This window comes from Podarcis melisellensis (genome assembly GCF_964234715.1).
Source record: "Podarcis melisellensis genome assembly, chromosome: Z".
NCBI lineage: Eukaryota > Metazoa > Chordata > Lepidosauria > Squamata > Lacertidae > Podarcis > Podarcis melisellensis.
Genome location: NC_138547.1, coordinates 25,497,907 through 25,511,050, shown reverse-complemented (window position 1 = coordinate 25,511,050; position 13,144 = coordinate 25,497,907). Strand labels below are relative to the sequence as shown.

General features: G+C 44.3%; 2 protein-coding genes and 1 long non-coding RNA gene across 7 annotated transcripts in view; 1 reads left to right on the top strand and 2 right to left on the bottom strand.

Annotated features, from left to right (window-relative positions):
* Positions 1-349, bottom strand: part of COL4A6 (collagen type IV alpha 6 chain) — a 184,616-nt gene extending 184,267 nt beyond the window's left edge. The window contains exon 1 of the mRNA XM_081897303.1: positions 192-349. The gene's annotated coding sequence lies outside the window, so the exon portion shown is untranslated. The remainder of the gene's footprint in view (positions 1-191) is intronic.
* A 203-nt stretch (positions 350-552) lies between these two features.
* Positions 553-13,144, top strand: part of COL4A5 (collagen type IV alpha 5 chain) — a 131,532-nt gene continuing 118,940 nt past the window's right edge. For all 4 annotated transcript variants that reach the window (XM_081897308.1, XM_081897307.1, XM_081897305.1 and 1 more), the window contains exon 1: positions 553-790. In XM_081897308.1, coding sequence (XP_081753434.1) covers positions 686-790 — 105 coding nt within the window. In that variant the 5' untranslated portion in view covers positions 553-685. The remainder of the gene's footprint in view (positions 791-13,144) is intronic.
* On the bottom strand, positions 1,162-9,121 carry LOC309362075. 2 transcript variants are annotated; one of them, XR_014164774.1, is made up of 4 exons: positions 8,799-9,121; positions 7,545-7,660; positions 5,530-5,700; positions 1,162-1,539 (listed from the first exon to the last, which is right to left on the bottom strand). It is a non-coding gene; the product is annotated as an uncharacterized lncRNA (long non-coding RNA). The 2 variants fall into 2 exon arrangements; XR_014164775.1 differs by lacking the exon at positions 8,799-9,121 and having other exon boundaries at positions 7,545-8,269.

The following is a 13,144-nucleotide window of genomic DNA, read 5'->3' as shown; positions in this document are numbered from 1 at the left end:
GATGCTGCTTTTTATACAGAGGAGAACCACTGCAACACACAGAAACGACTAACACAAATCCGTACGTTTCAGTGGGACCCATCTGAGTAAAAATTAGTTGGAACACGAACCCTGCGTGTGTGAGAGGGAGAGAGAGAAAAAGAACGTTAATGCTCTTGAAAACCTGAACTTTTTATTTCATGGTGGCTTACCTGGAATGACTCTGAGCCTGAAAAAAAGAAAAGAAATAAACCGTCACACAACACCTATTTCAAGAACAGCCCCTTAATCATAACCATCACGGCCATTCGCTGGGAGGCTTCCTCAACCAGCCAAGGAGTGCGGCGGATGAATCCCAGAGTGCCTTTTTTTGGGGACAAAGTAGTCCCGGGAGAGCGGCTTTTCTTTTCATTTTCCCCACACTTTTTTTTTTTTACTTTTTTTTTTGGAGCGCGGACAAGTCTGCACAGAAAGGCGAGCGGGTTTGCAGAGACCGAGGGGGAGGGGACAGGACAAGCGGGCGGGCGCACCGCTCGCCTCGGCTCGCCTTAGCCCAACCCAGCCCAACCTTCTCTCCCCCTCTACCCCCACCACCTTCTTTCCCTTCCTTCCTTTCCCCCCCCTTTTTTTGCGAAGACCATGTCAGCTCCGAAGGACCAGCCCGGGAGCCTGCGAGACTGCTGAGGAAGGGAAGAGGAGGAGGAGAATGAAGCGGAGCCCGAGGGCCAACTGCCTGCTGCCGCCAACGCCGCCGCCGCTGCTGGTGCTCTTGCTGCTGCTGGGTCTCTGGAGCCAGGACGCCGGAGCTGCGGTGGGTGCTCCGAGCTGCTCTCCTCCGGGGGAAGAAGGCGAGCGGGAGCCGCGGGAAGAGGGTGGCGGAGTGGGAGAAGCAGCCTCAGGTTGGTTTGCCTGTGGCTGTGTGAGCTCCCGAAGGAGAAATCGCCTCGTATTTATAGTCCTTGGTAAATGAAGTCCTTGGCGTGGGCACTCCGCTGTAGGTCTTTTTTTTTAATGTAAAAAGCCTCGGTTTCAAAATAGGGCGACCTTGATTGTTGTTGCTTTGGAAATGGCCATGTGTTTCAGAGGCCGGATGAGCGAGCGGGTGGGTGGGGGGGAACCTTGGGAATGACCCTGTGCGCTACCTTCGTAATCCCCGTGTGCGGGGGGGGGGACTCTTATCTCTCTCTCCCCTGCCTCATTTCCCGGCCGCGGAAAATGGGGAGGGCGAGCGGGGACCCACGTTGCCTTCAAGGCAACTCCTGAATTTCTTTCACTAATTAGCTGAGCCTTACGTTGCTTTTCCAGCAGATGGCCCAAACTTTTTATTTGCAGCCGCTTAAAAACCTGTTGAGAGTGGAGCACGAACTTATCATCATCATTATTATTATAGAACATATTTGTTTTTTGGGGGGAGAATATCCAAGGAGCTGATTAGGGTAGGGGGGCTGCGGCTGTTTCCCTTCCGGCTCCAGTGCCTCTCCTTCAGGTGGCTGCAGCGTGGTTTTCTTATCTCGCCCCTTCCTCTTCCACCGTAGCTCTCGCCCTCTTCACGGGGAATGTCTATATCAAACAAAGACATGTATAGTTTTGTCTAGCTCCCTTGAGGTTGGTTTGTGGCTGCCCTCCTTTCCCGCCGACCCCCTTTTAAATTAACGTATGTGAAAGTGAATTGGTGGGACTCCATGCAGAGGAACACCCCCCCCCCATGCTGCTGTGTGTTTAGCTCCATTTGTGAGGTTTTAGCACAAAGAAGAAATTAGTTCAGCTTCACTCAGAACTCCTGAGCGCTTCCATCGGAAGCCCGCTGTCTAGATGTGGAGAGGATCATCTCTCTTTCCCCGGGGCCTCAGGGTGTGAGACACTCCTGAAGAGCAGCGGCTTAGGCTTCCCACTTGTCTTTCCAGAGGATGCTTCTGCTAACCAAGTTGAGGGAGTGCGTTGTGTCCTACTGGGTTTTGGAAATATGTTAGAACAAGTATGTATGTGTGATGCTTAGAGCAAAATATGATTTTAATACCTATTTAATGCCACACCACTTCTTGCTTTTTATATAGTATTCTTTCATTTGCAGCCATGAGGGTCGGGGAGGCGGTAATTTTTTTTTACTGAAGCACTGCTTAAGCATCCACAGAATCTTTGGTGAGGGAGGAGGATGGGGAGAAAACCAATGGGTACCACCTCTGGCTCCACTCTTGGCTGCCCCACCAGGTCCCCAGCAGCCGGCACTGAGTTGCAACATGCGGTGCTCAGGTTTGCTGTTAATGCCCATTTTACAGATGGGGAATGCTGAAGCCGAAACATAGGGCCCAAGGTTGCACACTTGAGTTTGGGGCAGAGGTAGGACTTGAGCCCAGGCTTTCCAGCACATGGTGGTTCACTTCCTCAGTCGGTGGGGCTAAAATGTATACCTTATGTTATATCAAAAATCTTGCACAAATTGTCTCTTGGTACCAGGTTAGGAAGAGCTTTTCCAACTGAGCTAGAGTGTTGATCCGTCTAGCTCACTAGTGGCTTTTCCTGGTCTTGGACAGAAGTACAGTGGTACCTCGGGTTACATACGCTTCAGGTTACAGACTCCGCTAACCCAGAAATATTACCTCGGGTTAAGAACTTTGCTTCAGGATGAGAACAGAAATCGTGCTCCGGTGGCACGGCAGCAGCAGGAGGCCCCATTAGCTAAAGTGGTGCTTCATGTTAAGAATAGTTTCAGGTTAAGAACGGACCTCTGGAACGAATTAAGTACTTAACCCGAGGTACCACTGTATGTCTTTCCAAGTGCTACCTGAAATTTGAATCTGGGACCTTCTGCATGCTGCCCCTGCCTATGCAAGGCATAGGGCTCTGCTCTCTGGCTCTGTTCCTCTGCCTACTTTCTTGATGGGAGTGGAAAAGAGAAACCGTAAAAGCATCATCTTGCCTGAAGGCTCCTCTCCTAATAACAAAATTATTTCCACTGTTACTGAAAGCAGCAAACTCTTTGAAAAGCTGCCATTTGGAAGAAAAGAGTTCTCTGTGTTGCACATTTTGTGAAGGGGGAGAAAGACTGTGTAATTTTTATATCTTCCTGAGATTTTCTTCAGAGCCAGAAAAGATGGATAGTAGTGGCAAGATGGCCAAAATAACATCCTCAAATGTTATTTTCAGTTGACTAATAACACCTCCCTTTTAAAGAAATATGTAAATATAAAAATCTAAATATACTGTCCACTATGATAATAAAAATAAAAAATAATTATAAAAAATTGTATAATTATAAAAGATAATAAAAAAGTGACGCGGGTGGCGCTGTGGGTTAAACCACAGAGCCTAGGACTTGTCAATCAGAAGGTTGGCGGTTTGAATCCCCACGATGGGATGAGCTCCCGTTGCTCGGTCCCTGCTCCTGCCAACCTAGCAGTTCGACAGCACGTCAAAGTGCAAGTAGATAAATAGGCACTGCACCGGCGGGAAGATAACTTGTGTTTCCATGCGCTGCTCTGGTTCGCCAAAAGCTGCTTAATCATGCTGGCCACATGACCCGGAAGCTGTATGCCGGCTCACTCGGCCAGTAAAGTGAGATGAGCGCTGCAACCTCAGAGTCAGTCATGACTGGACCTAATGGTCAGGGGTCCTTTTACCTTTTATGATAATAAATATAATAAAAATAATAAAAATGATGGTGGACTAGAATGCGTTATTGCATTTTGTGTATATTTTGAAATCACCTTTGGTGTCCTGAATTAATTTGTAGCTGTATTAGAATAATAATAATGTGGGCCAGATGTTTATCTTGCAACCTTCCTCTATCCATTTTTTACATGGAAAGAACAAACATTGCTGATGTTTATCTCATATTCCTGTTGGCCAATATATACTGTAATGTGCTCTTAGCTAAATCAGATTAGTTATTCCTTTGAAGATTTCTCAGGTTCTTCACATTATGCTACAAATGTGTGTTTGGTCTTGTGGTTATAAAACCAGGGATGATAGTTACTGTAAAATCATTCACATTCTTACATTATATGAAAGGGCCCATAGTAGTTTGTAACTATAAGCATACTGTGATTGATTGGATAGTGATGATAGAACTTGGTGGCAAACTGGCATCTGTTTGTCTTTTGAAGATATGGTATAGCATAATTATGAATGTGCTACTGTTGTTATTTTTTAAGTTCATCAACCATGCTCTGATGTTGCATGATTAAATTAACTAATGGTCAAAAATAGTTCAGATTTTGACTATTGAATATTTTTGGAGCTTTATACATGTACTGTAGGGAGAGGCCCAGTTAAAGAACTCACCGATGTCTCTGCAAAATGGGTATAATTTTGAAATTTGGTTAAACTTAAAAGTGCATGAGGGAGCCTGGGTGGCTAGTTGGCACTCCTGCGATCTCTTTAAATTATGTTTGCCATATCTTGGAAATGACAAATACTGTATAGCTTTTTGTGCAAACCAAGTTCTTGCTTGCAAGTAAACGGGATACAGTCCCAGCTTTGCAGCACCATTGTAGAGGTGTTTACGCAGGAATGAGTTCTTATTGATTCAATGGAATTCAGTTTATTTAGGGTTGCAGCCTTGATTAACATATCCCACCTAACTACATCGGGTTCTGAAAACTATCAAATTTTAAGTAAAATTACTAAAGCAGTGCTTGTGCACATCCAATGAGTATCATAAACACATCACTATGTTGAGATATTTTGCTGGGGGGAAAATAAGCATTGCACTGTGGAAGTGAAATTAATAATTCAAGGAAGAGTCAGTAGTATAGCTGCCAGCAAATCTGCAACTTTTCTAGAAATTTCTTGCAATTACTGACTTGCCCTAATCTGAATCCATCCTTGTGACTCCTCTCCTGAACCTCTTGGAATGCTAACAGGGTTCTTACACAACATTCTTTTCTGCTGGGGACAGGTTTTCTTATCCCTTGCAGGTATCCAGATAAAGTTGCAAGTGACAATTCGCCTAATTGCTACGTGAAATGAAGTTGGCTGATCTATAAATTGATGTATGTTTCTATGAGAATTTAAAAAGCCCTGAGTTACGTGGATTCTGCAGCATTTTAAAATTTTGATTAATTCACAGTACTTTTTTACAACCCATTAACAAGTTCTCTGGGTGGTGTGCCATAATTTTTCAAAGCCATAGTGTATAGAAAATGCTACATGGAGCATAACATCAGGCACAAGCTAAAAGAGCAACAGAATCAAGCCATTGGTTCCCAAGGTCTAGTCATTAGGCCCAGTGGCGAACAACTCTGAGGTTTCGGTGCTCATCTCGCTTAACTGGCTGAGGGAGCCGACATACAGCTTCCGGGTCATGTGGCCAGCATGACTAAGCAGCTTCTGGCGAACCAGAGCAGCACACGTGCTTTTGAATTGCTAGGTTGGCAGGAGCAGGGACCAAGCAATGGGAGCTCACCCCGTCATGAGGATTCAAACCGTCGATCTTCTGATCTGCAAGCCCTGGGCTCTGTGGTTTAACCCACAGCACCACCTGCGTTCAAGCCAGTGGTTCCCAAGGTCTAAAAACACTTAAAAAGCCTGGGGAAATGTAAAGCACTTCACCTGATGCCTAAAAAGCCACAGCATTGGTGCCGAGCTAGCTTCTTGGGGAGGGCATTTGAAAACCAGTGTTGTCACCATTGCTAAATGCCTTTTTCTTAGTAACCCCCAGCCTCAAATTATTTGGTAAGGGAACATGGAGAAGAGTCTCTGAAGATTGGTGCAAGCTTGGAACTGCAGAGGGGAGAAGATTGTAGCTTATCTATATGGGAAACCTGGGGCCCTCCAAATGTTATTGGGACTCTTAACTCCCACCGTCCTTGATCACTGGCTACGTTGCCTGGGGCTGATGGGAGTTGTAGACCAAGAACACCTGGAGGGCCACATGTCCCCACCTCTTTTTTAAAGATACAGCAGATGGTTGGAGGCAAGACCCCAACTTTTGTGAAAGGGGCATGGGCCTGGCAACTACATATTTTTGTATTGACCACTGAGGCTAGCCAAAAGACTGCAGAGCCCTGTTTAAAATGCTCAGAATGTGTTTACCATGCAATGCCAACCTAGGTGTTTTGGTGGTTCTCTTCAGAGTTCAGAACTCTGGGAGTTCATTTGGAGACCTGCTTCATAATAGCTACTGGAGATTTATGTGTCAGGCAAAACAGCTGGGTGACAGGCAGTGTTGTGTAGTGGTTCGCATGACATATTAGAACCTGTGAGACCAGGGTTCAAATCCCCACTCAGCCATGAAGCTCACTAGGTGACCTTGGAACAGTCACTGCCTCAGCCTAACCTACCTAACCAAGATGATCAAGGGTCTGGAAACCAAGTCTAATGAGGAGTAGTCTTAAAGATATGAAAGCCAACTTCAAATACCTCAAGGGCTGTTCACATGGAAGATGGCATGCTAGCTTGTTTTCTACTCCGAAAGGTAGGACCTGAACCAATGGATTCAACTCAGGAAGAACTTCTAATGGTAAGAGCTGTTAGAAAGTGGAACAGATACTCTCAGAAGGTGGAGGACTCTCCTTCCTTGGAGGTTTTTAAGCAGAGTTTGGATGACCATCTATCATGGATGCTTTAGCTGAGATTCCCGCATTGTAAGGGTTTGGACTAGATGACCCTCAGGGGTCCTTCCAGCTCTACAATTTCATGATTCTGCCTTACTGGGTTATGAGGATAAATAGGAGCAGGGAGTACACCTCCCATAATCTTCTAATATGATAATGATAATGCATTGCTGCAAGTATGTGCACTGACACATACCAGTTAATATAAAAAGAAATCTCCATTTTGGATACTAAAAAATTAGGGGGGAAACAATATAAATTTATGAGTTTATAGTAACCATCAAGTAAAAGCTAAAAAAAATATTGCTTCTTGTGCTGACTCTTATAACCAGAAATGGGTAGGCCCCATCTTGTGCTTTAGATAACAAAACATCTGTAGTTGACACAGCAAGACACTTAAATATTTAGGCATGAGTAGCTTTGGGTGCTGGAATGAGTGCTAAGGTGAAAAAGGTTCAACAGAATGGGTGCTAGGGCAATGTAGTTGTCATGGGGGTGGAATGTAACTTAGGTCACACCATGCATTTAAAAGCTTATGGCCTACCCCAAAGAATCATGACCACTATACTTTACCTCTCACAGAGTTACAATTCCCAGCACCCTTAAGAAACTACAGTTCCCAGGATTCATTGAGGTAAGTCATGTGCTTCAAATAGATGGCATTTGTGTGATTGCCACAGGTGAGGTTAATATCCAACCTGAGGGAAGCTTCGCTTCTTTTACACAGCCATCACTGAATCTTTTGTAACTTCAGGCTTGTTCTGAGATGCAGCCTCTGCCTAAACAAACAAGAAATTCCAACTCCGTTCCAGCCACAGGCTTTGGCAGACAGTCTTGGGTCACTGATGGGTCACTCTAGTTCCCCACTACCTCCAAAGAACCCTTGAACGCTCCAGCCATTAAAAAAGAAATGACATTCTCAATGTTGTTCACTTGACTAGTTTGGGCATCTTTGCACACTACCTCACTAGTGTGGAAGCAGCTTTCTTATTCATTTGTTTAAAATAATACCTTCATCAGTTGCTGGGAACAGCAGGTGTCCAATTTTCAGGCTTCCCACAGGCATCTGGCCGGCCACTGTGAGAAGAGGATGCTGCAGGAGATGGGCCAGGGGATCTTTTTATGGTCTTGATTTTAAAAAAAACAAAACACACACTAACTTGCATTAAAAATAGGCCCTCCATTTCACTTTGTTCATAGTAGATTGGTTAGTCTTGTGTAAGATTGACACACAACCAAGGGACAGATTTAAAAAGAACCAAAAATTATAGGCCCTTCACGGCCTAGGACCCTCGTACCTACGGGACCGCCTCTCCCAGTATGCCCCACGGAGAGCCTCAAGGTCCATAAATAGCAACACCCTAGTGGTCCCGGGCCCTAAGGAAGTTAGATTGGCTTCAACCAGAGCCAGGGCCTTTTCAACTCTGGCTCCGGCCTGGTGGAACGCTCTGCCTCATGAGACCAGGGGCCTGCGGGATCTGATTTCTTTCCGCGGGGCCTGTAAGACAGAGTTGTTCCTCCTGGCCTTTGGCTTGGAGCCAATTTAATTCCCTCCCCCTCTTTCTTTTCCTTTTTCCTTTCTCCTCCTGTGATGAGGCTGCATTTTAATATTTTAATGTTTCAATATTTTAATGTTGTATTTTAATCTTGTTTTTAAGTTGTATTCATTCAACTTGTTTTTATTATTGCTTGTTAGCCACCCTGAGCCCAACCTTGGCTGGGGAGGGCGGGGTATAAATAAAATTATTATTATTATTATTATTATTATTATTATTATTATTATTATTATAATATCCCAGGGATTAATATCTAATTAATTTTAAACACCAGTAGGACTGCCATACATCTAGGATTTCCCAGACACATAAGGGATTTGTTTCCAAAAACCGGTAAAAATATCCAGGAAATCCCTGGCATATGGCAACCCATGTTGTAAGTGTTGTTGTTGTTTTGTCAAATATCCTTAAAAATAGCTCAAGAACGTAGCTCGCAATTTTTTTGTGAGGTTTTGTTAAAAAAAAAAGGCTCAACAACTTTTTGTCCAGATTTTCACTTTTTGAAATATGACAACCCCAAACACCAGAGCATGATAAATTGTTGAAAGGCAACATGTTGTAACTCTGTATGTTGTTCCCTGTTTAAAAACTGGGTATACTTTCTAAGGAATGTGGGGGTTGCTTATGTCTACAATCCTGAATTTAAAAAGGGGGTTTATTTCTCTCACTTTCCAGCCCAGCCAGTAGTTGAAGAACAGAGTTAATTTACAGAGTGAGGTCTTCTGGAACCTTCTAGACCAGCTGCTTTTTTCAACTCTTTCCTTTTCCATCTACGACTCTTCCTCTTATTTTCTTGAGCCTTCTCTCTTAAGCTTGAACTGTGAACCCACCATATATTTTATGCACATGTCTTCTCCCAAAGAATTCTGGGAACTGTAGTTTACCCTTCACAAAGCTACAATTACCAGCACTCTTAACAAACTAGAGTTTCCAACATTCTTTGGTGGAAGTCATGTGCTTTAAATGTGTGCATATGCACAGCCTTGCTCTCTCTGGTTGCAATTGCACCATATATTTTTAAAGCACTTTGATATCGCTTCCCTCAATGAATATTGGGAGCTGCAGTTTGTTAAGGGCTCCAATTCCCTCTCGCAGTGCTACCGTTCCTAGGGTTCCATGTGAAGAGTAGTTATTAAACTACTCTGAGAACTGTAGTTCTGTAAGGGGAATAGGAGAGTCACCTAACAAATTTCAGCACCCTTAACAAACCACAGCTCCCAGAAATCTTTTGGAGGAGCTTTTAAATTGGTGTGATGATGCTTTGAATAGCGAGGACGTGGTCTCTCCTGGTAACAGTTTCTGGCCAATCGCATGCAGCCACCTCTCCTGTTTTTCTCTTTCTTCAAGGACCAACAGATGTTCTGCTTTGGAGTGACCCTCAAAACACCACTCAATTTAGTCCCTTCTAATGCTCTTGATTCACTTTCAGTACAGATAACCTTTAAAAGCTTTCCCCTGCTTGGCAACCAAGGCTTTTGCAAGCACCCACTCAATTTGACCTTTGAAAAGGCCTGGGACTTAATTGGATACCTTTTTATCTTTTGTTCCATTTCATGATGACGCATTTTAATGCGGCCTTCATCAACCTGATGCTCTCCAGATGTTTTGTATCATAGCAATTTCCGCCGGCCCCAACCAGCAAAGCCACGTTGGCTGAGTTTCTTTAGGGCTTGTAGTCCAGGGTGGCTTACTGGGCCAGATCCTCCACTCACTCACTCCCAATATGGGCTGATAGGTGAGAGGGACATGGTGGGATAGTAACCTGGTGCTATCATGGTGTCAGGTAACTGGCACCTGGCAAAATGCAGCAATTTGTGCAATATTTTCAAAAATGTCCAACAACAAGCTATTTGTTGGGCAATTATTGGGCAAGGAGCTTTGCAATCCCTATGCTTGGCACTTCTCACTACTCAATCCTGAGCTCCTTTGAGAGGAATAGTGGGATATAAATTTAATAAAGAAATAAGAGCTTTGCAGTCACTGTGTGCAACACTCCCCAAACACTAAGCACAGGGCTTTCAAAGTGTTTTGGTGGTGCTTCCCAAACACCCAACTATCAGCTTGATGTGGGCACTTGGGAAGCACTGCACAAGGGCTTTGCTGGCACTATTTATCAGTCAAGCTTTGCCTGTACCTGCCTCACATCTGAAGTTCTATATGATGTTAGGTGTGGTCTGGCCAAACAGCCTGGTGGGCCAAATGGGGAAGCCTCATAGGTCAAGTTTGGCCCATGGGCTGAAGATTCCCAACCCCTGTCTAGTCCAAAACATCTGGAGGGCACCAGGTTAGCAAATGTCTTTTTACATTAAATAATATATGGTCTCTCCAGTCACCCATCTGGGATGGAGAAGCACCAGTTGGATAAGGAATAGCCTCTGAAGCTGTTTTTCATGATCTCATAAAGTAGAATGGGAAGAACCCAGTAACGAGGTGGCTCCTATGCTGGCAGAATATGAATGTAAGGGGGCCTTTTTCCAGGACTGTGGAAGGGGGAAGGAATGCATGGAGAGGACCAAGGCAGGAAATAATGCATTGGCCATGTGAAATTATCCTTGTAGTGCAACAGCTGTTGGAGAAGGGTAACTCTGGGATGCTGAAATGGGAGGGTGTTCTATGAACATAAAGGGAGAAGCTTATGTTGTTTCTTGCTATGTGCACATTTACCTTGGGCAGCTTTCACATCCCTTCTTCCCCTTTAATAACAGTGATAAGGAGATTGGGGTCTCACTTTTAAAGGGTTTTGAAGTGATGGGGAGCTGAACTTGGTTAATAAGTGAAGGTTTGAGTGGGCAACCTTTTTCATTTCCTTGTGGGGACAGTTGTCTAGGAGTTGCACACGAGTGGTGGATGGCATCATAGACAAAAAGGAGGCTTTTGCAAATGTGCGCACATGTATCTCCATCCTCTTTCCAGGTGTGCAAGAAACATTATCACAGTTCAAGAACACGTTCCAGCCAGGCGAAAGTGGCCAAGAATAATGTGAACCCTAAGGGTGTGTGTGATGTGTTGCCCAATCTCTGGGCCTGAGGGTTCTCCATTTCTGTTCCTAACAGCTGTGAGAGAGGAGGGCGGCACGCAGAGCCCATGTTTCCAAAGGCTGTGCATGTAGCAGACAACTATGATACCCTGTTACATCAGGTGCAGCCCATAATCTCCCTAAGTTTGAAATTTGGCTTAGGTATTTTGAACCGGAGAGGAATGTGCTGACTATGCCTACGGACCTGAAAGCTTCTGATGCTTTGAACCGGTGTCATATTGGAACATGGGAAGATGCCTTACACTGACTCAGACCATTGCTTCATCTAGCTCAGTATTATCTACACTGACTGGCAGTGCTCTCCAGGGTTTCAGGCAGATTTTCCCGCCCAGCCCTACCTAGTGATACTGGGGTTGAACCCAAAACTTTTGGCATGCAGCAAGGATGCTCTGCCACGAGCTACGGCCCTTCCCAAAGTGGAGGGGTGTGCATGAGTCCATTTTAGAGTTTTATTCCAAACTTATAGACTGCCACAAGATATCTCTCAATGTAACCACATAAAAACAATACGAATAAAACTATTACAGGTTAAAAATAAATACATTGGGTCAAACAGAGTGAGATCTTTAAATGCCAACTGGAATTGAAACACCATGAATTCCTCTAAAGGTTGGATGGGACAGGTATATTCAAGCATGAGGTGTAAATATAAGTCTGACAGCAACCTGCTAGTGAATAATGTAAAGGCACCCAGATTCCTGAGTCTTCAGAGCAAAATGTAAGGCTTTTCTCTAGTGATCTAGGTCTGGTCAGTTTGGAGGTGCTACCAAGGAGTTGCCAAGACAGGGAGATGCAATGCAGTAGTGGCAAAAATGGGCAATTTGGAAAGGAATGCATATTGCATCCTCCTCCAGGAGAAAAATCTGGAAGCTCCCTACATTGAAGCTGCATTCACAAGGTAAAAACTGAGGCAGAGCTGTCAGGAGGCAAAGGCACAATTTTCCTGAAGCAGAAATGGGGAACCTGTGGCCTTCCAGTGCTGCTGAACTCCCATCAACTCCAGCCAGCAGGACCAATAGTCAAGGGTGGTAAAGTCATAGTTCCTCCAGATATTGTTAGGCTATGTCCCCATCGCTGATCGACATTTTGACTGGGTCAGTACCCAGTGTCAAAGCAAGAATTTTAATGTCTTAACAGAATTCTTTAAAAGGAAAGGGGAAGAAGAGGCAAATTAGGCCACTCTTTAAAAAGCTGCTCCTATTTCTAAACTTAGATGCACATCTCAGTGTACTTGAAATCTCTGAGAAGTTTACATTTGTGGCCAAGACCAACACTTGGAAAAGCTTGCTGGTCTTAAAAACAGTTCTACTGGTCTGCCAAATGGGCGGCTTGTTCGAAGCCAAGAAGGTCGTGAGAGATGAGAAGATAGAATATAAAGTTTTCAACTATAGACCTTCCCCTCCCATTTTAATTGGGATGGAGGGAGCTGCAGGAGTTCTCTTGGGGGTGACTTTCCAGTTTATTCCCTTGGCATACTGCAGGCTTGTGTTTTGCTTGGTTTTTAAAGGCCCCCTTTTCTCAAGATAGAAACTGATGTAAAATTGTGCCAGCTTTGAGTAGAAGAAATATTTGCATTTCTCCCAAGTTTGTTAAAAACAATTTTAATCAATTTCTTTGTGGTCCAGAGGACATTATCTTGGCACACATCTAGCCACAGATAGTGATATAGCTATTTTCTAGTCCCCAAGGCTCTTGGGGAGTTCATGTGTATGGCGTTACAAAAGACACTAAAGCAGATAGAACAATTAAAGCTTCAGGTGTGCGCACACAAGCTATTGGACTTCTCATTGATGGTTTATCCAGATAAGGCAAACGTCCAGCATTTGTTCAGTTCTGCCTTTTGTGCGGAGCTTTGTTTACATTATGTTTGGCACAATTAAAATTCACTTCCCAGGTTTTGTTGGACTATAATTCCCATCATTTCTGACCATTGACCATGTGTCTGGACTTGATAGGGTTTGGAGTCCTGCAACATCTAGAGGGCACCATATTGGCTGTCTCTTCCCTACTGGATGCTG